We start from the raw sequence: 25502 nt of genomic DNA, 5'->3' as shown, positions 1-25502 counted from the left end.
AATGGCATTAACAAAAAGAGTGACATCTCCCGATCTTCCATTGGTGTCTGACAAATTTTTGATAGTTTGTGCTGCGATTTTCGAGATAATTCCGGGAGTACCGTTGTGTTTACGGTCACGAAAAGGGGCCGCGAAAAATAGATGGCATGTGCAAGGTGCCGCGGCGAAAACGATAGGGGTAATAATAATAATAATTCACTTTTCGGAGAGCTCGCGTATCGCACTCAAACATGATAAATCCGAATTCCGATTCGGAATCGATTGCGAGTACCGCTATGGAACGAGTAGGCGCGCGACAAAAGTCGAAGCACGGGACAAGCGGGAGATTCGCGACCTTTATTTGGCGACGCGAAAATAATCCGCGACAAGAATACAAGAGAAACGACTCGGCGAACGATACCAAGGATATGGAGCATAGGTTAAAGAGTCCTTCGGGTAGCAAGGTGTCGTTCGATTTTTTTAAGAATATCAGGAAACACTTGCAAATAAAAAATCTATGTAAATCCAAGCAAAAGGTAAGCAAATATCATTTCTTATTTGTTCCTTTTTTTTTTATACATATCTACTCTTTTTGCAAACAGTATCATACTCTTAAAATAACTTTTTTTACTATTTTTTTTTCAGAGTAAAGAGACAGATGTAAGCCCTTCCTCAAATCAGAGCAACATTATACCTGTTATTGAATCTTTTAATTCTTGCCAAGAGCGAGAAGTTTCAAATAATGAGCAAGAGATCTCATCGATTAGACAACCCTTGTATGAAAATAGATTAGGCGACGTACTTGAAAATTCCTGCCATACTGGAGAAAATATAGATAATAGTAATACACAATATTATAATGGTGCAACTGGCATGAATCTTCTTAGTATTCTAGTTCCTACCAGGCAACAAGACGAATTGACACATGATACTGTTTATGCAACACCTAGTTGTTCTGATGCTATAACGGCAGTTCCTAGTGCAATAGGGGAAGTTCCTTGCAATATGAATGAAACATTAAGTAATGAACATAAAGTTAAAGCAAGCCTTGCAAAAGAATTGCTCAATTTAAGCAAATATGGATGGTATTGGGGTCCTATATCAGGAGATGAAGCTGATGACAAGCTCATATCTGAACCAGATGGTGCATTCTTGGTTCGAGATTCATCGGACGATAGGTATATATATCAGATAATTTAATTTTGTAGTGTTTTATTCATACTGAATATGAATATAATATATATGAATTTGTAAAATGCTAAATATAATTATCTTTATATAGATACGTCCTAACGCTTAGTTTTAAATCATCTGGGAAGATGCTGCACACGCGTATGGAACACAGTGGTGGTTTATTTTCCTTGTGTAATCAATGTACAGAGAGTGAAGGTTTTACTTCAGTAGCTGCTTTGATAAATCACTCCATGAATTTTAGCCAATCTGCTGTCATTTGTTACTCAAGGCCGAAATATCCGGGATATCCATCATTTCCGGTTAGATTAACAAAACCAGTAAGCAGGTTTACACAAGTAAGAAGTTTGCAGTATCTCTGTCGTTTTGTTATTCGCCAGAATACTAGATTAGATAATATACACAAATTGCCTTTGCCAAAAACTATCAAAGGATATATTCAGAGAGCACAATATTGATATAACAGACAGAAAAATAAATATCAAAAAGAGATTAATAAAGAAATTATTTTTATTAAAAAAAGATTTTAAGACTTGTTAAAAAAACGTTGTTGAGATAAATTTTAATGACAAAATTGGCAATATATAATAATGATCTTTACAACATATATATATAATATATATAAAAACATCATCAATCAAGGAAAACATTTTTAATATAGTATAATATATAATAAAGAAAAATAACTAAATTTCTCATATACATATATATATATATATGAGAAATTTAGTTATTTTTCTTTATTATATATTATACTATATTAAAAATGTTTTCCTTGATTGATGATGTTTTTATTCATTATTGAAAAGTTTGTGAAGGTATATAATTTATATAGTTGAATAATAATAATTTATAAATAGTAAAAAAATTAATATTACTTTTATCTATTTTTCAACAGAATATCACATGCATTATCAAATTTTTATTGAATCAAAAAAGGATATTTTTGTATTACAAATGTTATATAATCGATTTGCAATTATTGTGACAAATTTATAAATTATTAAATAAAATTTGTCCCTTTGCTATTTCTCATAATGGCAGAACGTAGAAAATTAGCAAAATTTTTATATGAAATTAATGCTGGACGATTATACTTAATTATGACAATATTGCAGAATAAACGAAAATGTTTTTTAATCTATTGTTAAATATTGGTAGCTTTACATAAACAACGATTTATATCTTTATATTTTGCATGCAGAAAATTAGGTTTACTATCTATTTTATTGTACAGATTTTGTTACAATATAATACTATGTAAAATAAATTATAAAATCATATATATCTGCTAATTAATATTCTTGATATTCATCTTCACATATGAGATCAGGTATTTAAAGAGAAAAAAACTGTTAATATAAGAAATATTTTAATTATACTCATTTATAAATATCTACAGCTTCTTTTTCTCTAATCTATCTATTCCAACTCAATCCGACTATATTACGCGCCTAGAACAGAAAAATATATATGCAAGATCTATTATCAAAGATTGAATTAATTTCAACTACAAATTTTTTAATGAACTAAATTTTGGAATTAAATTTTTTTTATTACTAACTGTTAATATAATATATTATAGAAAATAAATACAGGAAAAATATTTACCGTTACGAAAACAGAAGTCGCCATTTCTGTGACATAACTTAATGTTTCATCCGGTGATGGTTTAGCAGAACTCGAAAGCATCGCGTACACTTGTAGAGCATCTTTTATTCGTCTGTCTAAGAATAGCCAAGTCTTTTTATGATCTTCACTAGTATCTTGCAACATATACAACTCAGTAGCCTTGTAAATAGTTGCCAATATCATCCTTCTGGTGTACCAGTTGATCTTAGTTGAATTAAAGTAATATGCCGTCTTTAAATAGCATATCCGAACGATATTTTATTTGTCCTAATAAATAAAGTTAGCGATATGACTTACATCAACAGACCTGTCGCCGGCATAATAGCAGATATCATCGACTAAAGTTAATAAATTCGCTAAAGCAGTTGGTACATTCGGTGGTAGAGTCATGATAGCAAGTGCCTGTGACCAGGTCTTTTTATAGGGAATCACCATTCTTAATCGTGTCTCTATGGCATCTCGAATTTGCTGTTCTGGTGTCTTTTGTGGATTCGAAGGATCAATTTCAATCGCTAATGTTTCTTTTTCTAGCATCTGATTCAATTTATGGTTGGACATAAAATAAAAATGCAGTACTAAAGCCGCACCACCATTTGGAAACAGTCCGTGTATTACTCCCGGATACCCAATCGACTCGGCACCTTTGGCACCATAATTTTCAATTACATCATGTTATTTTATTTTTATGTTAAAACGATACATATCAATAACGACAAAACATTATTATTATACGGACTTACATTATTATACATAAAATATCTTTTGGAAATTTTTATTTTTAAATGAGCATTTCAAGTATTTTTTATCCAAAAGACTAATCTAATTTACTAATCAAAATTATAAGATAACTAATTTTTCAAAACGGACAGCATATAAAAGAATCGTAGATTTACCAGCACTGATAGCCTGTTTGCTCCATCCCATCTCAGGGACAAATTTCAGAGAAGCGCCAAGTATTTTTGTTTTAATATTTTTCTCATATTCCTCATCGGTCTCCTCGTGTTGTGGTTCTTTCTTTTTGTTATTATCATTTTCAGATTGATCGATCAGCAAAGCCCTGGAAGTCCATAAACGTCTAAAACCTAGTAAAATCAATATCTATCCTTTAAAATTATCTACATATTAGATATGTATATATACATATATATATATATATATACAGGGTGAGCCATTTTAATTAACGCACGCAATTATTTCGGAAACAAAGCATTTTAGAGAAAAATGTTTCAGACAAAAGTTGTTTGGTTTCGAGGGGGCCATAAGATGGTATCATTGGTTTGACCTTGAAGAGTTATTTGAAGGTCACATGAAGGTCACCTTCAATTTCTTAAATGGAACCTACTATTTGTCATTGCATATTCTTGTAGCTTATCTCGAGAGCTTTCCAAAACACTATAATTAAGTACTTTTTTGTTAAGTACTTTTTGAGTTATGAGGCTTGAAATAATTTCTTAATTTTACATAAACCGTAAAATATCTTGTAAAATATTCATTTTTCGATTATCTTACCTTAATACTTTTATGTACAAAATAATGAGAGAAATCAATTGGTGTAAAGAAAACACATAGTTGTTTTTAAGAAAAAATATGGAATTGTTAATTGCAATTACATATTTTTTCTTCAAAACAACTATGTGTTTTTTTTACACCAGTTGATTCCTCTCATTATTTTGTACGCAAAAGTATTAAGGTAATCGAAAAATGAATATTTTACAAGATATTTTACGGTTCATGTAAAATTAAGAAATTATTTCAAGCCTCGTAACTCAAAAAGTACTTAACGAAAAGGTACTTAATTATAGTGTTTTGGAAAGCTATCGAGATAAGCTACAAGAATATGCAATGACAAATAGTAGGTTCCATTTAAGAAATTGAAGGTGATCTTCATGTGACCTTCAAATAACACTTCAAGGTCAAACCAATGATACCATCTTATGGCCCCCTCGAAACCAAAGAACTTTTGTCTGAAATATTTTTCTCTAAAATGCTTTGTTTCCGAAATAATTGCGTGCGTTAATTAAAATGGCTCACCCTGTATATATAATATTTTGTTATGACATATATAATGATTTATTTCAATCACACAACAGAGATTTATATTAAGATATTAATCAATAAAACAAATGTATTAAAAAAAAATTGTAAAAAAATGTAGTAAAAAAAAATTTTCATTAAATTTTGTGTCTGTGACGACACAATGATAGAACTTTTATAGAACTGTAGAGAACTATCGTTACAACTGCGGAAAATCATCCGTATGTCACATTTCCACTAAGTATCGAAGACATTAAAAATTGATTAAAAATTATTAATTATGAATATCGATCTGAAAATGCATATACAGGGTGACCCATTTTAACTTAGGCAGCCAAATAACTCGAAAAATAAGCAAGATAGAGAAAAATGTTTTAGACAAAAGTTGTATGGTTTCGAGGGGGCCATAAGATGGTATCATTGGTTTGACCTTGAAGAGTCATTTGAAGGTCACGTGAAGGTCACTTCAATTTTTTTAAATGGAATACCCTATATATTTTTGTACATTCTTGTAGCTTATTTCGAGAGCTTTCCAAAACACTATAATTAAGTACCTTTCCGTTAAGTACTTTTTGAGTTATGATGCTTGAAATAATTTCTTAATTTTACATAAACCGTAAAATATCTTGTAAAATATTCATTTTTCGATTATCTTACCTTAATACTTTTATGTACAAAATAATGAGAGGAATCAATTGGTGTAAAGAAAACACATAGTTGTTTTTAAGAAAAAATATGGAATTGTTAATTGCAAATTACATATTTTTTCTTCGAAACAACTATGTGTTTTCTTTACACCAATTGATTCCTCTCATTATTTTGTACATAAAACTATTAAGGTAAGGTAATCGAAAAATGAATATTTTACAAAATATTTTACGGTTTATGTAAAATTAAGAAATTATTTCAAGCCTCATAACTCAAAAAGTACTTAACGAAAATGTACTTAATTATAGTGTTTTGGAAAGCTCTCGAGATGAGCTACAAGAATGTACAAAAATATATAGGATGTTCCATTTAAAAAAATTGAAGTGACCTTCACGTGACCTTCAAATGACTCTTCAAGGTCAAACCAATGATACCATCTTATGGCCCCCTCGAAACCATACAACTTTTGTCTAAAACATTTTTCTCTATCTTGCTTATTTTTCGAGTTATTTGGCTGCCTAAGTTAAAATGGGTCACCCTGTATAGGCTGAACTTGAACAGAACTATCGGAAACTCTTGCTAAAAATAATGATATTCAACGCGTTTTAGTACTTTAGAGGGAAGGGTGTCGTGTTACATTCACAAAGTTAACATTTTCTCGGTTTTTTAATATAAGGAATGCGGAACTCTTTTTAATTTTTATCAGGAACTATAGAACTATAAAAAGTGCTATCAGAACTTTTAGTATTTTTTTGAAATTCGTAGATTGTCGTACTTGCTTCACAGACGCTTAAATTTTAGATAATTTACAACTTTTTTTGTAGTAAAAATTTTGTTTAATTATGTATATGACCCATACCATAAAATTAATAGTATACAAGTATTAAGTATGATCATTTTGTTCAATTTCATACTTTTAGTTTAACATATTTAATGAGAATTCTTTATGAGCCATATCCATGCATTCATTAACTCGGATAAGAACACTTTCCATTACATCCAGACCATTTATCGCTTGATAACAAAAAGAAATTTTTTCTGGAAGTGGCATCATCGGTAATTGTTCACCGCCGATGGTTAATATGACTTCCGCTTGAACCTTTTTCATCTCATTATAATCGTGTATTTTATTATAATTCTTCTTTTGTTGTTCTAAGTCTTTTATCTTCACTTTCCAATGCGCTCTACACAAATCTATTCCTTCTCTCAACGGATTCAAATAATCATTTTCTAGCATATCTGTAATATTCCAAATACCCGTTTCATTATGCTCATCTCTGATAAACAAAAATCTCAATAAGTTCAGTACAGTAATAACTTCATCTGATATCTCCACTAAATCTGACGAACTTCCATATGGCAAATTACAAATCTTTTTCAGTATCAGTTCCAAATTCTTTCCAAGAAACTGGGGATTTCGTGGAGTTGAGTTAAGACAATCGATAATAGAAGACTTAAGTATATTAATGATCAAACTTAATAAGCCAGAATGATCGCTAATTTTGTACAAATATAAGATAACAGAATATCTAGCTTCCATATTGAATATCTCGATATATTTTTGGAAAACATGTAATGCCTTCTTTCGATTTGTATCACTATTACAGTAAATCATTATTTTAATAATTGATTTAAATAAATCTGAATATATTTTTAGTCCCAACACTTCAGGATCTACAGATCGATGTGAAATGCGGTTTATAACAGTTTCCATAAAAATTAATCCATTTGAAATTACAATATCTTCCTCTTTGCAAAGCAAAATTTCAAAATAATATGCGCATGTTTCAAAAATGTAATAAGCACTATAAATTTGTGGTGCTTTTTTCCAATAATCATTTTTGGTAATTATGTAACAATAAAAATTAGCATAGGCCAAATCCGATATATTATCACTTGATTCAAAAAGCATACTACGCTTATAATTTTCAGTGTATAAATGTCCTTCTTGCACTCTGTTGCGGATGATATTTCTATGACGTTTGCTAACAATATTCAAAAAGTATAATATATCTCCAGTCAGCAAAAATGATAATGTTATTATTTTCTCTGAGAGTTCTTTATATATCACTTCTTCAATAATGTTTTTATTCCAGTAGTAGAAAGGCTTCTCGCACAGAGAAATAAGAAAGCTCAAAAGATAATCCCCAAGCAGTGATCCCTCCTCGAATTTAGAATTGATCTTTACCGCTTCTTGCACCAATGGTTCCAAGAATAATATAATTCCTCTATATACATTCACAATTCTATCGCTATCAGCATCATGCAACGATGTTAAATCCTCGATGTATGATTTGATGGTATTGATGCACCATTCAATAGCTTTACTCTTATCCTGCATTTTCATCATACATGTACCTAATGGTTCCAAAATGGCACAAAATTTGATATCGTTATCCAAACATTCTATCTGTTCTAGGAACTCCAATACAGTTTCCATGGGATTACACTTCTCTGCTATGATGTTTAACACATTCTTGCAGCATTCATATAATTCTTGTTCAGATTGCAAATTAGATTCCGTGAGATAAGTAGCGGTAATCGACACAATCTCACTTACAGAGTCCTCGATCACTTTATTGCTCTCTGTTGTGAAAAGTTTCAGAGCTTCCTCGGGTTTATGATCCTCCAGGAAACCGGTGAAGCGTTTGACGAATATTTGCGACATTTTTTCCGATTATGAAATAAATTTTTTAAACATAAATAGCCACGCACAATATTGGACGCAAGCAAAAAATTATCCTCCAAAAAATATTTTTTATCCTATATATATGTTTATATATTTGATATTTTGAAATATATCGCTTTCTTCCTTCGTAAATTATTAACTATATTTCTGCTTCTCGACGATTAAATAGATATATATTTCTCCTTTTTTTATCCTCCAGATACTTTGGACAAAGTATTGTATGACTTGTAAAACTGTTCTTGTGAATGAGGTTACCTCTCTGGATAAGGTCACGATATGTATACATTCTCATTGCACAGCTAATATAAGATAGAAAGAAAGAGAGAGCTTCAGGTACTGTTTTTTTATTCTCGACATAAATAATATTTATGAGTAAAATTTAACGGCGTGATTTGACGAAACTTGATTGCAATCGATGAGCGATTGAAAATTGATTATGAAAGACGAGCGATTGAAAATTGGGAAGAAAATAAATAAATGCGAAAGAAATGAGAAAGAGAGAGAAGATAGCGAGAATCGATAGCCAGTAACTGACAACTCAAAGAATTATTTCAACATACTAGGGGCAAGAATTCGCTTACCATCGGCTACTGGAAATCTGCTTCGTGCTGAACGAAAAGAATTAAGCATCGCCATCTCGCCAGTTGAATTAGATATTAAATGTTCCTAATCAATGAATGTTCAAATGAACCGCGTGCGTTCATATTATTATTGTTCTTGTAGCGCGTTCGAATTTCGCGTGTTGGCTCGACGTCCCGAAACGTACTAAGATCTAAGATCGCCACTTTTAAAATGTACTATATAAATGAGAATTAGGTTATATATACCGTGGGTATCAGACAAGTGACAGAGATAGCGTATATTAATCGACGGGATTTCCAAGAAATGCGTTACAATCTCAATCACGCAGAATGTTAATATTATTAGAAATATTATTAAAAAGGTAAAGATAAAAACCTAAAGGTTTATTCTATCGCATTCTTTTATGCATGGTGCATCGTTGATTGGTTATAGCTTATTATTGCGATAAATGAACGCACGTTATGTATCATCAGGAATATAACATCGTCTGCTAAGTTTTCGTATATATTTGTGAATTGCGCTATTTCTCTTTTAACCTCTCAGATGATCACAAGAATAATTTTTATAGGTGTCTAAAAAACCGAATGAGATAAGATTGACGTCACGTTAAACATCTCAATAAAAAAAAAAAAAAACGAATAATTTGCAGCGCATGATTTTATTCTGATGTTTAATTATAGATATTAAGTAGAAAAAATATACTCCAAGAATTAAACTCGTTTCAAAATGAGCGACTCAGAGGAAGAAAATTACGTGACGTTTGGTGTTCCTCTGGACCCTTTGGACGAAGGTTCGTATGTGATGCAAATTAATTTTATGCAAGTTTATATATTGTCTGATAAATTTATATTATACCAAAGCTCTCGCTTTAATTTTGCAGAGAATATTCCACGAAAAAAGCCTGTTACGATCGAAGATCAATATGCTTATGATGCCCAAGGTAGACGCAGATTTCATGGAGCGTTTACGGGTGGTTTTTCAGCGGGATATTTCAATACTGTTGGTACACGCGATGGTTGGAGACCGCAGCAGTTTAAGTCTTCGAGATGTAATAAGGCAGACAACATTATTCAACGACCGGAAGATTTTATGGATGAAGAGGATACGAGTCTCTTTGGAATCGCTCCTAAAGGAATTCAAGCTACTAGCGATTATGCTGATCATGGAGAGAAAGGAAAAAAGAGAGAGAGAATAAGTCAGGACAATAATGGACCCATCCCTGGTGCTCCTGTATTAAAAGAACTTTTAAAACTTGTCAAGTTAGTATTTGCAAAAGTTAATAATGATGCAATTTGATCTCTGCTGCTGTTAAATATTTATCATTTTTAATTTACAGAGAATTAACAATACATTGACTATACTTATCATTACATTTAATTTTTATTTATATATATTTATATTTATATTTAGAATTATATTAAAGCAATATCTTTTTGTAATTTTAGAGAAACAGTGGGTATTGTCTTGCTCAAGAAGATGGGTTGGAAACCTGGTCAAGGTGTAGGTTCCAGACTCACAAAGAGAGAAAAGCAAAAGATAAAGCAACGTCATGAAAGATTAAAATTAACACAGAGTAATCCTGAAATTACAGGAAGCAATTCAGAGGATTCGGATGGTAATTCTACTAATATTACTTTCGCGCCTGATGATTATGAGCCATTCAGGTGCAAGCCAAAGGATAATTATTTTGGTATTGGCTACTCGGGTCTAGACAGACGGAAAATCCTCTCCGGCCATATCAATCTATTCGATACTCCAGCATTTTGCGTTCAAGATAAAAACAAGAAATTATCAATTCATGGCCAAGCATTCGGGGTTGGTGCATTCGAAGCCGATGACGAAGATATATACGAAAGAGAAGATATGTCGCGTTACGACTTTGCCCTGGGCCCCGAGCGTAAGACGAAGACAAGATGGTCGCAGGACGCTCCAACTAGCTCGCAAATCGATTGCTTAGACGGTTTCGTCCGTGCGAAGGAGAGATTAGTAAGCAAGAAAATCTTCAAACCACCGGAATTGCCAAAGGATTTTGTGCCAGTACACGCTGCTAGAAAAAGCAGATTCTATCCGCCGATTACAATCCCGGTAGAGAATGGCAAACGCAGAGAGCCATTGAACGCCGTAGATAGAGCGCGGATTTTAGAAGATCCTGATGAACGTTTAAGGAAGCCGTCATCCAGCATATCTGTCGCCTCGAATATCATTTCCAATACCTTGAATTTGCATGGTAAACAGCAAACGGAGGAAAGAAAGAAATTGGAGAATCAACAAACAACAACAGGCAATTCATGGTTAGATAAATTAAATGCCCAAAACTTTGTCAAAGGTGATGTTGTCGGTCTCAAACAGAATGACACGGGTAGTTTGAAAACATTAGAAGATTTCAAAGAATCTGCTTCTACATCCATACAATCGAGCACGGAAACCTCGACAGAATATGATCCCTCGAATAAAAGCGAGAAAAGTGCAAAATTGTTTTCGTCCGATCCGGACAAACAGAGACGATTCGAGCAATATCTTATTTTCTTTAAAAATAATGAGAGGAATAAATTTGAGACTATCCAACCACTTTCTATGACCGAATGGGAGAGAGAACAAGAACGTACGGAATTCGAGCAAGCGACGAAATTGGAGCAGTCGAATAATTACATGGTGGATAAGTTTATACATAGCGCTGACTCCACGATGGACAAAATGGATCCACAGAAAGATGCAAAGGAAGCAGTGAGACTGAAGATGTTTGGCAAACTTACGCGAGAGCGAAGCGAATGGAAACCTGCAAGCATCGTTTGCAAGAGATTCAATATTCCCGAACCGAAAATTGGCTGCGCTCCGATCGCGACGGATCGGAAATCGGTGAAATTCTCCATCTTTGATTCCTTAGATTGGTGTAGTTCATCCAAATTCACAAAAACTACAGCGCAACAGAGAATACAAATGGAAGAAGTTCCTCAACTATTCAAGAAAACGGAAGAGAGTACAAACGAAGTCATTTCTGACACTGATAATATTTCGATTGATTATCAATCTTCAGAGCCCGTCTCCGAAAAGTTTAGAATTTTCGAAGCTTCTTACGAGAAAGTTTTCGGCAAGGGTATTCAAAATATTCTTTCTACAACATCGGAAAATGATAAACAAGATGTGAGCGATAATTTAAAGGATAAAACAATTCAAGAAATAGAAAATAAGCAAGAAATCGGTACTGCAGTTAAAGATCAGTCAAATGAGAAGAAGGATCTCTTTAAGGCAATTTTCCTTAGCAGCAGTGAGGATTCCGAGGACAGCGAGCCGGAAGAGAAGGTTGACAACGAAACAGTCAAATCGATCTTGATCGGGAAAGATCCGAAAGAGATAAACAGTCAACGAAATACATCACCGCCACGCGGTATTTTCGCAAAATTGGACCTTGATAGCTTGGTAACGCATTCGAAATGCGTTAATGACGAAAGTACAGCTTCCAAATCAGTTTCGGAAACCAGTTTACCAACGATTGATGAAATGCAAGACAATCTCGCGGATTGTAACAATATAATCGAAGATGCGGAGACTGCGATACCGCCAGATATGTATGGTCCGATTCTACCACAAAGATTGTTAAAGCAGGAAAGTACTGCGACAACAGAAGCCGATAGCGTGAACCAATTGCTAAAACCAGTGTTTCGTAGTATCGTGGTATCAAAAACTGCGGAAGATTCGACACTCGGCGGGAAATGGGTAGAGCGAGACAAAATGAAAAAATTAAAGAAAGAAAAAAAGAAGCACAAACATAAAGAGCATAAGAACTCCAAGCACAAGAAAAAATCTAAGAAAGAGAAGCGCTCGAAACATTAATTTCTGCTTATTTTTATCCATTAACAATTCTGAGCTCCATAATGTGAAGTGATTTTACGTTAAAATGTATGTTAAAATAATTGTACATAAAGATGCCTGAGCTTCTAGAACTTCACGCTCTACTAGAACCGTATTATTTTATAGTAAATTTCTTTCTCTCTTTCTCTGTCTCTTTCCTAAAATATTTATACACTTATTTTTCTATACATATGGTAGATGTAGCTGTAATATAAATTGAGAAAATATATAATATCTGATTTGACTTATATATATTTGAATGTCTTATGTGAATAAGATTTAAAATCACTAGATAATCTTGAAGTCCAGAAAACAAAGGTTTTATATACTACATGTTAAATTTATATAAAGTAAAAATATTTTGTTCATAGATGCTGCTGGTTGCACGAGACGCTCATTTTGATGATAAAATGTGGTAAAATTGATAATAAAAATTTAATTTTCTGATGCAAACGGTTTTAAAATAAATGAATAATTCCTAGTACACAACCAGTAACTTTATATATTATATTTTCCAAATAATTGTGTATTACACTTTTATAAGGATATGTACATATGTTTTACACTCACTTATAATCATGCACGGATCGTTTTCGATTTGCGCGTGCTTTTCTGTGAAAAAATTACTTAAAGTGAATGAATTAAATAGAGACTACTTAGACTGGATATTAAAACGACATAGATGACATCGTGATTTAAGAGGATGCCGGAGTCGCCTGTAATATCGACGAAAACACCGTAATTTTCGGAAGTATGCCATTTTTTATTGCCTGTATAGAATTAAAAATCCTTCTCCAGAATTGAAGTATACACGCAAACGGACACGGGAAAACTCTATATAGTACGAGATTTTATATTGAGAAAGAAAATAAGTATAAAATAACATTTTTATTTATCGACATGTTAAAGCAACATGGCGTCAGAGCTGTCAACTTGTACAAATATTAGCTTCTTATAAAAGTTTTATAGCTTTTATGCATAAAACAGTAGTTTCCCCAATTGTGTACTGCACCGTAGAACATTGTAGAATTATAAAAACTGAATTTAGTTGCCTAATTAATAAATGGCATTATTCCGAAAATTTCAGTCCGTATGTACCTGAAATATCGGTAAAGTAGAGTGGAAAAAGCAGTGCATCTTCTTTATAAATAACGTGATAGAGAGAGATACGGGTTGAGAATTAGATGAGGGCGCTGTAATCGTGTAAGAGTTCGCCGTTCAGTACAGGATCCCCTTAAGGATTAAATAAATCGACTGTGTACTCGAGATGTGCAGAAATACACGTATACATGTACATATTTTTCTATTCTTTGCGAAAATTTAAACGTAGATTCCTTATGTGCTATCTAATATTCATTGTACCTGAATACGTATTCTAAACGTACGTAATTTCATGCATACTTGATGCCGACTGTGCTCTCTGATTATACAATATCTAAATACGAACTTGAAGCAGTCTGCTTTTTTATTATATAGTCGAATGTAACGTTATATTTTTAGGAAAAAATAATCGCAATGTTTAGGTAAAGTATCAAGCCCTTTAGTAAGATCGCACATACGGGATTATTAATCTGATGTCATGGAATTTCTAGAAGCAGGTCTGCTGGAATTACCAGGTCCAGTTTTTTTCTCTACACTGAAATGGGAGGGAAGTACATTAGCTTTATTAATGAGTGTGTACATTTTTATATATTTATTAAACAATTTTTTTTGCATACCTGCTGCTTCTTGAACCTCTTTTAAATATAGCTGTTAATTTCGTCTTTAAATTCTTCTTCTCCATCTTACTGCTTTCATTGATGCTGGTTTCAGAACCAGATGTCTGTCAAGTATTCGATTATTAAAAATAATTCCAAATATTCAAATCTTTTCTTACCTGCAGCGAGTAGTCGGTCATGTTCGGGTCATCTACACTAGACGATTTAGTTAACTTGTGTGTTAATTTTCGTATTATTCCTTTACCATATTTTTTGTCTCGATCTAACATTTCGCTCTTTGTCGATCCTCCGGAAAGACGACTAAACAATAATAAATTTTATTTAAGGAATACTTGTTATTTTATCAATGTTTCGCGCGTTCGAGAATGAATCCAATGAACTCGTATGAACCCAAAAATATGTATAATATAATTATAAAAAATATATAATATTAAATACCTGTCTACACTGGAATCTCTCTGCAAACTAGCTCCGCGAGAATCAATTTCTGATCCCTCCAATGATTGCATGCTCGACAAGTTGCTATCGGTGCCCCAAATAGCTGGAGACTAAAATTTTTGAATGCAAAAGTGAGTAATTATAATAAAAACCTTGGGAGTTTTAAAAATAAATTATATTTTTTAAATTATAATTTTATAATGGACATTGCATATGAAATTTATTTTAGACTCGAATAAAATTATATTTAAAATCGAAATTTTGCTCCATATAATTATAAAAAATTATACAACTAATGGAGGTAAAAATTATATTTGTATGAAACACATTTATTTCATACAAAAGAATTATTTTTCATATTTCATAAATTTTTTTGTTCTATATGAAACGGCCTATACTCACTTGCTGACGTCCAGTCGTTTGTTCCAAAGAGAGACTCTTTCTTTTTAAACGTGGTTTAGTGCGATTCAAGACCACTCCTTTTCCTGGATCGCTCTCTACTGACGTTGATCTATAGCAACAATATAATAATTTTCGCATTCTTGATAGTTTCCAAGAGAGATTTGATATATAACTACAAAGCTCACCTCTTTCCCATTTTTTTCAATCGCGTTGAATTGGTTTCATCTGTTATTTTCTTTGATTCTTTAAGTTCCTTCGCTACGTCCATTAATTTTTTAATAGTGTATTCTAATTTCTCTGTTCTTTCTCCGAGTATTGGAGTACCTACTACAAACATTTATGTAATTTAAAACGATGATATGTACAAATGTTAAAATTCAAGCAAATTATTTATATTATTGATGAATACCTTTTACGTCGTTCTTCATTTCCAACATTGGTGATGATTCTCTTGATTTTGGTCCCTGAAAAATATTAGAGAAAGATAATTTACTATTTTTTATATTTGTATCGATTACAAAAAGAGACATATTACTATTAATTATATTATTATTATACAAATGTTCATATCTTATACCCTTAATCGTCTCGGCGGAGTTGGTGTATATGCATCGGGTGTTCCGTTCTCTGTTATAGTATTTAATTCAGGGAACAATTGTAGCAAATCTTGAACTTGTTGCATAAGAATATTAATGTTACGCAGCTCAGTTTGCTCCAATTTGCACTTGTTCAATATCACTTCTTTGAGTTCGTGTCTTTCTTTCTCATGCCGCTCTTTCTCGCGTCTCATCTTTTCATTGCTCGTTCTTAATTTTGCGTGCGCATCCCTCAGCTCAAGTAGATCGCATTGCAGCTAGAATCGATTGTCACGATTAAGAAAATAAGAATTATGGCCTCTATATTTAATAGATCATTTAAAATTATACCTCTAATAATTTTTTCTTATTTTCTTCCTTTTCTTCATCGAATACTTTCTTTAATTGATCTTGTCTCCTTTTATTTTCAAGACGTTCTTTACTGCGCTCTCTCTCTATCTGTAAATTAGCATCCGTAGAGATGTAAATAAAAAATCTGCGAATTGACTATATTTTCTGATTTATGCATTAAATTGCTAATCATTACTTCAAACAACGTTTGCCGCAAATCTCGCGCTAGCGTTGCCGTTTCCTGCAGCAATCTTTGATGTTCTTCTCTCTCTTTTTGCCAAGCTAACTCCATTCGCACTTTCAATCCTGGAATTTTCGAACGTCCACTGGTAAGTAATCGCTCCTCCTCCAACTGCAATTGCAAGAAATAAATATGAATATAAGCAGACTTGCAAATGTTATGTATTATTCGCATCTACTAAATTCTTAATTACCTCATTAATTCGAGATTGCAATTCAGAGACTTTAACGTGACTAGCAGATTTTTCCGAAACCAACTCGGCCTTTAGTCTGGAGGCTTCCAATCTTGTTTCAGAGAGTTCATCTTCCATGCAACTGATTTGTTTTTCTAGTACTAACACATTAGCCTTTGATGATTCTTCATCCTTAAAGAACAGATATATAATTGATTTAATTATTAAATTTTTAAAAATATTATGTAATATATTTTATATAATATTTCATAAATTTATATAAATTAAATCGATAATAGTTAATGTTATGTTAATATGAAAAAATAGATTTTCCATCGCGAAAAGAATTGTCAATATTAAAACATTTGTAACAGCTTTAACGCAAGATACACAAAAGTATGTTGCATCGTTAAGTATTAACCTCGTCCGATTTTCCAGAGGATGCATTGGATAGTCTGCCTTGTCTCGTGGACTTTAGCTCGCCTATAGTTTTTTGCGCGCCTTCCAACATGTGTTTATAAGTATCACGCTCGCGTTTATATCGCGATAATTGATTCTGGATTGCTTGTATCTCATCGTTGATCGCCGTAATCCTGTGCTCGTAGCGCATTTTACATTGCGCCAAATCTGCCTTCTTGGCTTTTTCCGTATTTGTCAGGGCATTCTTTAATTTTCGGATTTCGGATTCCAGTGCCGTAGTATCGGGTGTTAACACTTGATGAATTTTTGATACTGCTTCATAATCTTTCAATTTTGCAGACAAGTCGTCATTCTACAAAATTATATAATTATATAAATTATATAAATACAAAATTATATAAATTCTAAAAAATTATATAAATACAATAATAGAAAATTATATTTATAAAATAAGTATAGGAGAAAGAAACAAAATATATAAAAAAAACAAAAAGTATGATAATAGAATGATGCAGTTCCATACATTCTCGAAGTAACGAGAAATTAAATAAATACGTACTTACCATTTTCCTTACATCCTCCAACCGTTCCAATAAAGTGGCATTTTCTTTCTTTAATGTATTAATTTCATCATTTAATTCTGCCACAATAACTTTATTCGGTAACTGATTCTCACGAATTTGGCTCTAAAATTATAAATCAAAGGAATGAAATTTTCGAAAATGATTTGTAGTAATTTATAGATTAATAATCAATAATAAAACTTATATGTATACCTCTAGAACAGATTTCTCTAATCGCCACTCGTTTTCTTTCGATTTTATTGAATTACGTAATTCATCAAGTTCTAGTTGAATACTTTTTAGATCCTTTTTATACTCGGAACATTTGCTATAATAAAACGTAAGATTAAATGAAGAAAGTCACACGAAGCATTTAATATTGTTGACAGTAAATTCTTACTCCTCACACAGTTAGTGTCGAATTGCTGTTTACCTATTCAAAGATTCATTTTCTCTTTCAAGTTGTAGCTTTGAGTTCATAAGCTCTTGATATTTTTTAGTTAAAATTTCTTGATCTTGTTGTTGTTTTTTAATGTCATTCTCGAGATCTGAAAATTGTATCACATTACATCTCCATGTGATAAATTTAGAGAACCAATTCAGAAACAAAGAAATAATGAAAATTCAAAATAAATCATTTAATATAATATTTTTTTGATACTGTACTCAAAATTTTCTCATTGTAAGTCTGTTTCATCTCATTCATGCGCTTTGTATTTTGCCCGGCTTTTTCTAAGGAAGCTATCTTTTTCTTGAGCGCTTCTATTTCGGTTTCTTTCGCCTCTTTCTCACTGTCAAGTTGTGATGTTAATTTTTCACTTTCCTGCTTAAGCGCCGCAATCTCTGCATTTAGATCCGTGATTTTTGTTGATGTAGTAGATTTTGAATTCTCTAATTCCTTCTTCAAACGTTTCACCTCAGCATCGAGTTTAGTTTTTGCCTGTTCCACCTATTTTTACCAAAAAAATAAAACTCGATTATCAAGATATATGTAAAAGAATTATTATATATATATTATATATATTATATATATAATTATATATATATATATATATATATATATATATATATATATATAAAATTATTATATATATATTATATATATAAAGAATTATTATATATAAAATAATAATTAAAAATTTTATGTACTATAAGAAAATATTAAAAATACATATTAAAATAAAGAAAAAATATATTTACAGATGTTATAGATTGCGACATTTTCGTTTCCCTTTCGGTATACGATGATATATCATTCTGTAATCGTTTACACTTTTCTTGCTCTTGTGATAGTTTTTCTTTTATTTCATTTATTATTTCTTCCATCTTTGCAGTATTTTTTTCCGACGACTTAGCAGTGTCTATATTTAAAAAATCATGTTATGTATAATTTATATATATTTAATATAATTAAAATTATATATAATTTATATATAATTAAAATTATAATTTAAGCTTTACCGATGTCTTTTTTCAGTTGTACAACCTCGTTATAAATTTTTAATTTCTCGGCTGATAGCGATAAAAGTTTCGATTTCAATTTTTCCTTCTCTTCCGAAAGCGCCAATTTTTCTTTATCCCACGCTTTTCTTTCAGTTTCCCGTAAAATGACTGCTTCGTCTAACTTCTTTTTCACTGTAATAGAATTTAGAAATTAAATACGTTTAATCATGTTGTATATAATTTTAATTGATAGATGTACCATTTTGTAAATCCAAATTTTTAGTATCTTCTTTTACATTTGATTGAACTTTTTTCTTTTCTTTTTCACTGGCTAATTCTTTCACAGCAGATTCGAGTTTTTCTTTAAGGAGTTCATGTTCCTTTAGAAGTTTATCGTACTTTAAATTATTATTATCTTTCGATTTCATATCCGGTATATCCACATTATGTCCATTTTTAATGTTGGAGAAGATATTCAGCATGTCTTCTAAAGTATTGATAAAGATTGATCGTTCGAAATTAATATAAAATGTGTTTGATTTTAGCGAAATTTATAAAAGTACAACAAACCTATTTCCTTTTCCATTTCATCAACCATCTTTTTGAGTTGCACTTTTGTTGTGGTATCTGTTGCCTTCTTTTGTGTTCTTTCCTGGAATGCGTTACTTACTTTCTGCAGAATTTCTTCTGTTTTCTTCATCTAAGGTAAATAGAAATATTTTACATGCAGTATAAATTTATAATCTCTCAGAATCTTTAGTGAATATATTTAATAATATATTTAATATTTAATATTTAATAATATATAAAACACAAGAAACAAAATTAATTATATACATTTTTCTTTTAATATTAATAGAGTATAATATTTGCTTAGTTTTTTTTTTATATTATATTTACCTCTTCATATTTCTTCTCTAGAGCGGATCGTTCGTTTTCTAATTCTTCGGATTTGCGTTCTACTTTCCTCAGTTTGAACGATAATATTCGGCAATTTTTGTTTGATTGCTCCAAATTTTTTCGCAAACGGGTATACTCGTCTGCTTGTTCGTCCCTTATGTACGAAAATTATATTCGTATAAGTAACATATATTGCACTGTAATGTGTGCAGTGTAACCATTGGGATTTGATTGGCATTTAAGTATCTCTGTTCCTTATAAACGCGCGCATGAAAGAAATGTTATATAAAATTTATCAAAGAAAAGAAAAGTATAACATTTCATATAGAGCTTTGTTTAAGAATCCTAAAAAATCTTGTGAAATTTTAATATAATTTTCTCAATATCTCTTCGCTTAGACTTCTTTTGCGTCTCGTTCGCAAAAAATAAATGTGATCCCACAAAAAAAGCAATAAAAGCAATAAAAAATTTATAAATTTTATATATAAGCTCGATTACCAAACAAGGATACCCCCATGGTTCCGTATTTGACGAAATACAAGAGTGTCGTCGTGTTAGGATCACATACGTCGCAAATCTGTCCAAATCGTCGTCCTGCAACAATCCATATAGCTCATTTTGCAAAAGATTTTGATCCTTTTGTTCGAAACACATCTCATTTTCGACATATAAATTTTCAAATATTTACATGAAATAATTCAATTTTATGCAATATTATTTTGCATTCTTCCGTGTATAAAAATGTTTTTGTGAATAAAGATTTTAGAACAGTAAAAATCTTGTTGCAAAAATGATATACAGCAATAATCTTCACCAAAAGGAACAGAGATACCGATCTTGATAAATATATAAGAGACAATGTTAAAAACTGTCAGTTAACAGAATCATTCAATTTACAGCAATAACGAGAGAGTCGTACTTCATAATTAGTTCGAGTAAAACATTGTCAACATATTAGTCACTATAAATCAATATAAATCTTGTAATACCAAAGATCACCGTTGTTATAGACGATAATTTAAAAACAAAATTAAAGCTTTATAGTATTTTTATTAAAATGATTTATACCTTACACATATCATAAAATAACATATATAATATATATCTTTAATAAAGTAATGTATAAAGATGTATGAAATAATGTTATCAAATGTAAAATTAATACAGGGATTGTAATTTTCTGAAACAGTACAACAAATAACATGCATAATACATCACAAAGCGGAATATAGTAGGATAGTAGGATACCTAATGGTATTTTTTATAGCGCAAAAAAATGTAATACCTAAAATTATCCTGCAACTCATAAATCTCTTCTTCTAATTGTCTAATTTCCTTTTTCATATCTTCGTTTTCGTCCATTAAACTTTCACAAAGGTTTTCCGCCGCCTTAAGTTTCGAACGTAATTCGTCATGCATTTTGTCCCTTTCACCCCTGTACGGTTTACCAATCGTTTCTTTCTCCAAATTTTTTATCTTTGTCAATAATAAATTTTTTTCTTGTACAAGCACTAAAACACGAATATGATGTATAATGATTAAATTTAAATAAATTTTCCAAATACGAATGAAACAAGAAATATTATTTTATAGCGGAAAAGAATTTTTCTGTTGAACATACTTTCTACAAAATTGAGAAACTAATACCTTCGTTTTTCTTTTGTAGTTTCGCCACTTCACTCGTTGATGTTTTGTTCGACATCGTATCCATAGTCGCCAATCGACGCAGCCATATCTCGCTTTTTTCTTTCTCCGCTTTCTCGCATCTCGCTCTCATATCATTTAATTGGGATTTTAATTTCTCTATCTCATTCTGCGAGAGGTAAGCATAGTCATTAATTATGTTATTTACATATCTAATTGTATTTAATCCTCTCGGTTCTGACTTTTATATACATAATCTATATAAATATATTTCATATAAAATGTCATGTAATGTAAATATAACAGTGGTCTTGTCAGTAATTCAATACATTCTTATAGATGCATTCTTGTATATGCGCAAAATTATTTTCTATCACATAAAGAAGTCAGATTTAAAAGAAGATTAAAAATATACATATTTAATATATAAATATATTATCATATATGTAGAGATTTCGAAATCTTTTTTTTAAACTTATTTTATATTATATACAGAACGTAACTTTACGATTGTACAGAGAGTTAATATCTGATTAAGTTAATTAACATTTAAATGAACTGCATTTAGTGCATTTAGTAAAAGTTTCTGATGTTTATCAGAGCAAGATTATCAAAAGTCGATTAATCGAAAGAAGATGATCGCACGTGCTTCATAAATGACAACATTATGAAGTTGATATATATACAAGTGCATACAGTGATACACGTTGGACGACATATATTATAATTATTATTTATCGCAATAATTCGTGTACATTAAATAACGAGAGCGATAATTGTCTCACCTTCTCGGATTCCTCTCCTTTTACCATGACATTATCCAGGCCATCCTCAACCACCTGTTTTGGCGGTGCTGGCCGTGATTTCTTTACCTAAAGTATGATAAATGAGAGCGCAAAATGGAATCTTATATTTGCTCACTTTTATCATTGAATGTTACTATACTACCGTCTGCTGTACAATTAAGTCGGTATAAGACATCTTCACATAAAGAAGAAGTTTACAAGCGTGCGTGTGTTTTATTGCGACAAAAAACATTCTCCATGCACTAGTGGTTTAAGTAACAAAGAGATACCTGAATTATAAACTCTACATCATTATCCGAAGTGCCTCCGCTGTTGCTTATTACATTTTTTATCTGAAGCTTTGCTGGTTTTCTAACATCTGTAATAAAGTTCAAATTAACATAATTTAAAAATCTGATTAGAAATTTAATTATTAAAATTTTCCAATATTAATTTAATATATTATTATCCATATTTCGCTTTTATTACTTTCTAATTTGGGAGCATCTTGGGCATCCTTATCTATGGCAGAAAGATCCATCAAGGATGTCCATCCGGTCGTCGTCGCTGATTGAGAATAGTTATTCTTGGTTTCATCTTTCGCCAAATTCGTAGCGGAAGACCACGTCCTTTTGCTCTCGGCGCCGCTTTAACATTTATTTGTGATAAGAGTTAATATAATCCGAAATATACAATTAAAATTTTTAAAATATGTTATAAGATATATTAAAATATTCAAATTTCGAGTAACATGCTGATTACAAATGCGCATTATATAAGAATAAGTATTTTGTCCAATCTATGACGACAGAACCTACCGCGATGAGTCCAAAGAAAGACTAGGGGAAGAAGATGTGATGTCTCCGAGACTGTTTCTTCTCCCGCCATGCTCTTTATAATCCCTAAAGATTAATTCGGGCATATAATTTGAAATACACGTTTTATCTTAATGTTTTGACTTTTGAAAATAATTACCTAAAACATCGTTTGCAACGCGTTGGCCACCGTACTTGTGGATGAAAACCCAAAGGGCAAAGAGGATCGCCTTTCTTAGACGAATACATGGAGTGCATTTTGTGTACAAACGTTTTCCTTCAATTATTTTCTTATATCATCTGTACTTAAAATTAAACGAATATATATTTATATTTTCGAGTAAAAAAAGGAAAGTGTAAGAAAAAGAATGTTTAATTATCTCTATAATAATTAATCTAATAGAAAAATATCTTTCATGCTAGTCTTGAAAGCTACTTTAATACAGCTATGATATATATTTCTATTTCTCTTATCTATCATTAATATTACTTTAATATTATTTAAATACGCGCGCGCGAAAAAATAATTATCAAAATAATTATAAAAACATGAAAAAAATTTATATAAAAGTAAAATATTTTAATTTCTTTTAAGCACTTTTATCGATAAAGCACATTTATCGATAAGATATATTTTCTTATGTATATATATTTTTTAATTCCGTTACATGATACGCTGGATTGAATAATATTGTTTACAGAAACGCAATCAAAGAAGAGTAAAGAGGAAAAAAAAATTGCAGCGCGTGAGAGGCAAATGTAAATACAATCGATCGACGTCACGAGATACAGTCTCATCAGAAAAGAAAAGTAATTTTGATAAATTTACCGATATGGATTGTCTTTTAATTCTTACTCTCTTATTCTTAGCTTGTGTTTGCATAGATATCTAAAATTATTGGTGAATTTAAAAAAGAATCCAAAGTAAGAATCACGCATGTTATACATCGTTATATTGACATTAACATAAAGATAAAAAAATATCATATAAAGATTATTTTTTTATCTATAAAAATCTGAAATTATTAAATTCATATTGTTTTAAATTCTCACTAAATTATAATCTTGAAAAATATAATATTATTGTTATAAAATAAAAACAAGTTACTAGTATGAAAAATTACATGAAAAAAATGATTTTAATTATCGAATTCTTTGCTAGAAAGACGAACTGTACTGTCTCATCTTCGCATATTTTTTGCAATGCATACATAACAGGAATGGCACTTGGAGAATTATATACCTGCGGTTTATTGATCAAAGTTCAATGCTGTTTTTTTCTCTTTTTTCAATCTCTTATCTACGTAAAGCAAAGAATAAAAAGCCGAGGAGGATAAAAAAGACATCACATTGATCGCGATCGCAATCTATATCTCTCTTACGCAATCTTTGTACAATTGTACATTGTACTACTACTTACTGGATAGGTATCGATATTAATCCACAAATATAGCGGACCCGACGTGAATAAAATTTATCCTAAGTTATGCTGATCGATCGGTCAGAAATGGGGGTTCCTCAGGATTGCTTCCATTCTGAATGAACACGGTAATCATATTTGCGTAATCGGGCAACACTCGCATCGTTTAAGATAGTCTCTCGCAATCTCGTTCTTCCTTGAAAGAAAGAAAATTCGCCTCTATTCGCGGATCTTATGCATCTCTTCTCTTTTTTACGCGTTCGCGTAAGATTCTTATGCCACGTACATCACTAATAGCACTGACACAGCTCCGCTATTACGGGTTTTATCCGTAGCCAAACTAACTGTGTGCGGGTATATTTTGGACATATGCCAAAATGTATATTTATCTCTAGCTATAAATATAAGGAAGCGGCAAAATACATTCAAAACTATGCACGCGTGTGTGTATATGCGTTTATATATGCACGCGTATCTGCGAAGCGAAATTTTCTCTATTCAATTTTTCACTTTAATTGTGCGAGCAAAAGCAACACTGCCGCGATTGAACTTGGAAGTCAACAATTTGAGTTTTTGTTATTTTAATTCTATTATACATAAGAAGGTGATACATTCGCGATTGTGCATTCGAAAAACTGCCAGATTTTTCCCTTTATCTATCTTAAAAGAATCTATTATATTAAATGTATATTTTAATATAACATATGCACACATTAGATCTCATTTTTTGAGATTCAAGCACCTCGGATTAATTAACTGATCAATTCTATTTTATTACATATATCTGTAGATATGGATAAATTTATCATGAGTTTTCGATAATAAATATGTACCTTGTTTACTACTTACTTATCTTAATCTTCTAATTTTACTAATGCCTTTTACGTAATCAAGAATGTTAATATTATGATAAGGAAAAGGAAAAATAGCATTGTACAATCATTATCTATGAATAATTAAGATAAATAAATAATTATATTAACAAAATACATTCACGAAGATTATTATTTT

At 31.1% G+C, this 25502-nt stretch overlaps 4 protein-coding genes across 14 annotated transcripts; 2 read left to right on the top strand and 2 right to left on the bottom strand.

Annotated features, from left to right (window-relative positions):
- LOC145971287 (uncharacterized) lies at positions 1-1829 on the top strand. The gene is made up of 3 exons (XM_083098815.1): positions 1-515; positions 625-1157; positions 1262-1829. Exons 1-3 carry the CDS (start codon positions 231-233, stop codon positions 1626-1628), a joined length of 1185 nt encoding a protein of 394 aa, XP_082954941.1. The 5' UTR covers positions 1-230; the 3' UTR covers positions 1629-1829.
- A 696-nt stretch (positions 1830-2525) lies between these two features.
- Coq9 (ubiquinone biosynthesis protein COQ9, mitochondrial) lies at positions 2526-9316 on the bottom strand. Of its 8 annotated transcripts, XM_083098813.1 has the most exons (7): positions 9131-9316; positions 8755-8970; positions 8429-8472; positions 3696-3884; positions 3100-3443; positions 2782-3033; positions 2526-2624 (listed from the first exon to the last, which is right to left on the bottom strand). In XM_083098813.1, exons 3-7 carry the CDS (start codon positions 8463-8465, stop codon positions 2589-2591), a joined length of 858 nt encoding a protein of 285 aa, XP_082954939.1. In that variant the 5' UTR covers positions 8466-8472; positions 8755-8970; positions 9131-9316; the 3' UTR covers positions 2526-2588. The 8 variants fall into 8 exon arrangements, 4 of the variants coding, with proteins under 4 accessions (XP_082954939.1, XP_082954937.1, XP_082954938.1 ...); XM_083098811.1 differs by lacking the exon at positions 8429-8472 and having other exon boundaries at positions 9131-9312; XM_083098812.1 differs by lacking the exons at positions 8429-8472; positions 9131-9316 and having other exon boundaries at positions 8755-8971.
- On the top strand, positions 8661-12854 carry LOC145971285 (G patch domain-containing protein 1 homolog). Its single transcript, XM_083098808.1, has 4 exons — positions 8661-9116; positions 9324-9545; positions 9636-10014; positions 10201-12854. The coding sequence occupies exons 2-4, from the start codon at positions 9482-9484 to the stop codon at positions 12584-12586; spliced, it is 2829 nt and encodes a 942-aa protein (XP_082954934.1). The 5' UTR covers positions 8661-9116; positions 9324-9481; the 3' UTR covers positions 12587-12854.
- A 243-nt stretch (positions 12855-13097) lies between these two features.
- Positions 13098-24821, bottom strand: LOC145971284 (uncharacterized). Of its 4 annotated transcripts, none has more exons than XM_083098804.1 (29): positions 24492-24821; positions 23232-23376; positions 23075-23158; positions 22746-22903; positions 22547-22635; positions 22257-22343; positions 21475-21640; positions 21113-21338; positions 19828-19981; positions 19498-19627; positions 19187-19414; positions 18946-19119; positions 18685-18845; positions 18151-18433; positions 17918-18032; positions 17698-17812; positions 17485-17607; positions 16923-17273; positions 16523-16693; positions 16285-16440; positions 16089-16196; positions 15740-16015; positions 15572-15626; positions 15348-15489; positions 15163-15271; positions 14761-14870; positions 14481-14622; positions 14323-14426; positions 13098-14240 (listed from the first exon to the last, which is right to left on the bottom strand). In XM_083098804.1, exons 2-29 carry the CDS (start codon positions 23327-23329, stop codon positions 14171-14173), a joined length of 4185 nt encoding a protein of 1394 aa, XP_082954930.1. In that variant the 5' UTR covers positions 23330-23376; positions 24492-24821; the 3' UTR covers positions 13098-14170. The 4 variants fall into 4 exon arrangements, with proteins under 4 accessions (XP_082954930.1, XP_082954932.1, XP_082954931.1 ...); XM_083098806.1 differs by having other exon boundaries at positions 15348-15486; XM_083098805.1 differs by having other exon boundaries at positions 23232-23371.
- Between the last annotated feature and the right edge of the window lie 681 nt (positions 24822-25502).

This window comes from Camponotus vicinus, unplaced genomic scaffold, assembly GCF_025532165.1.
Source record: "Camponotus vicinus isolate PSW18456_S1 unplaced genomic scaffold, iyCamVici1.0 SCAF_4, whole genome shotgun sequence".
In the NCBI taxonomy this organism is placed as follows: Eukaryota; Metazoa; Arthropoda; class Insecta; order Hymenoptera; family Formicidae; genus Camponotus; species Camponotus vicinus.
The sequence above is the reverse complement of the archived record's forward strand: the minus strand, read 5'-3'. Positions and strand labels throughout refer to the sequence as shown.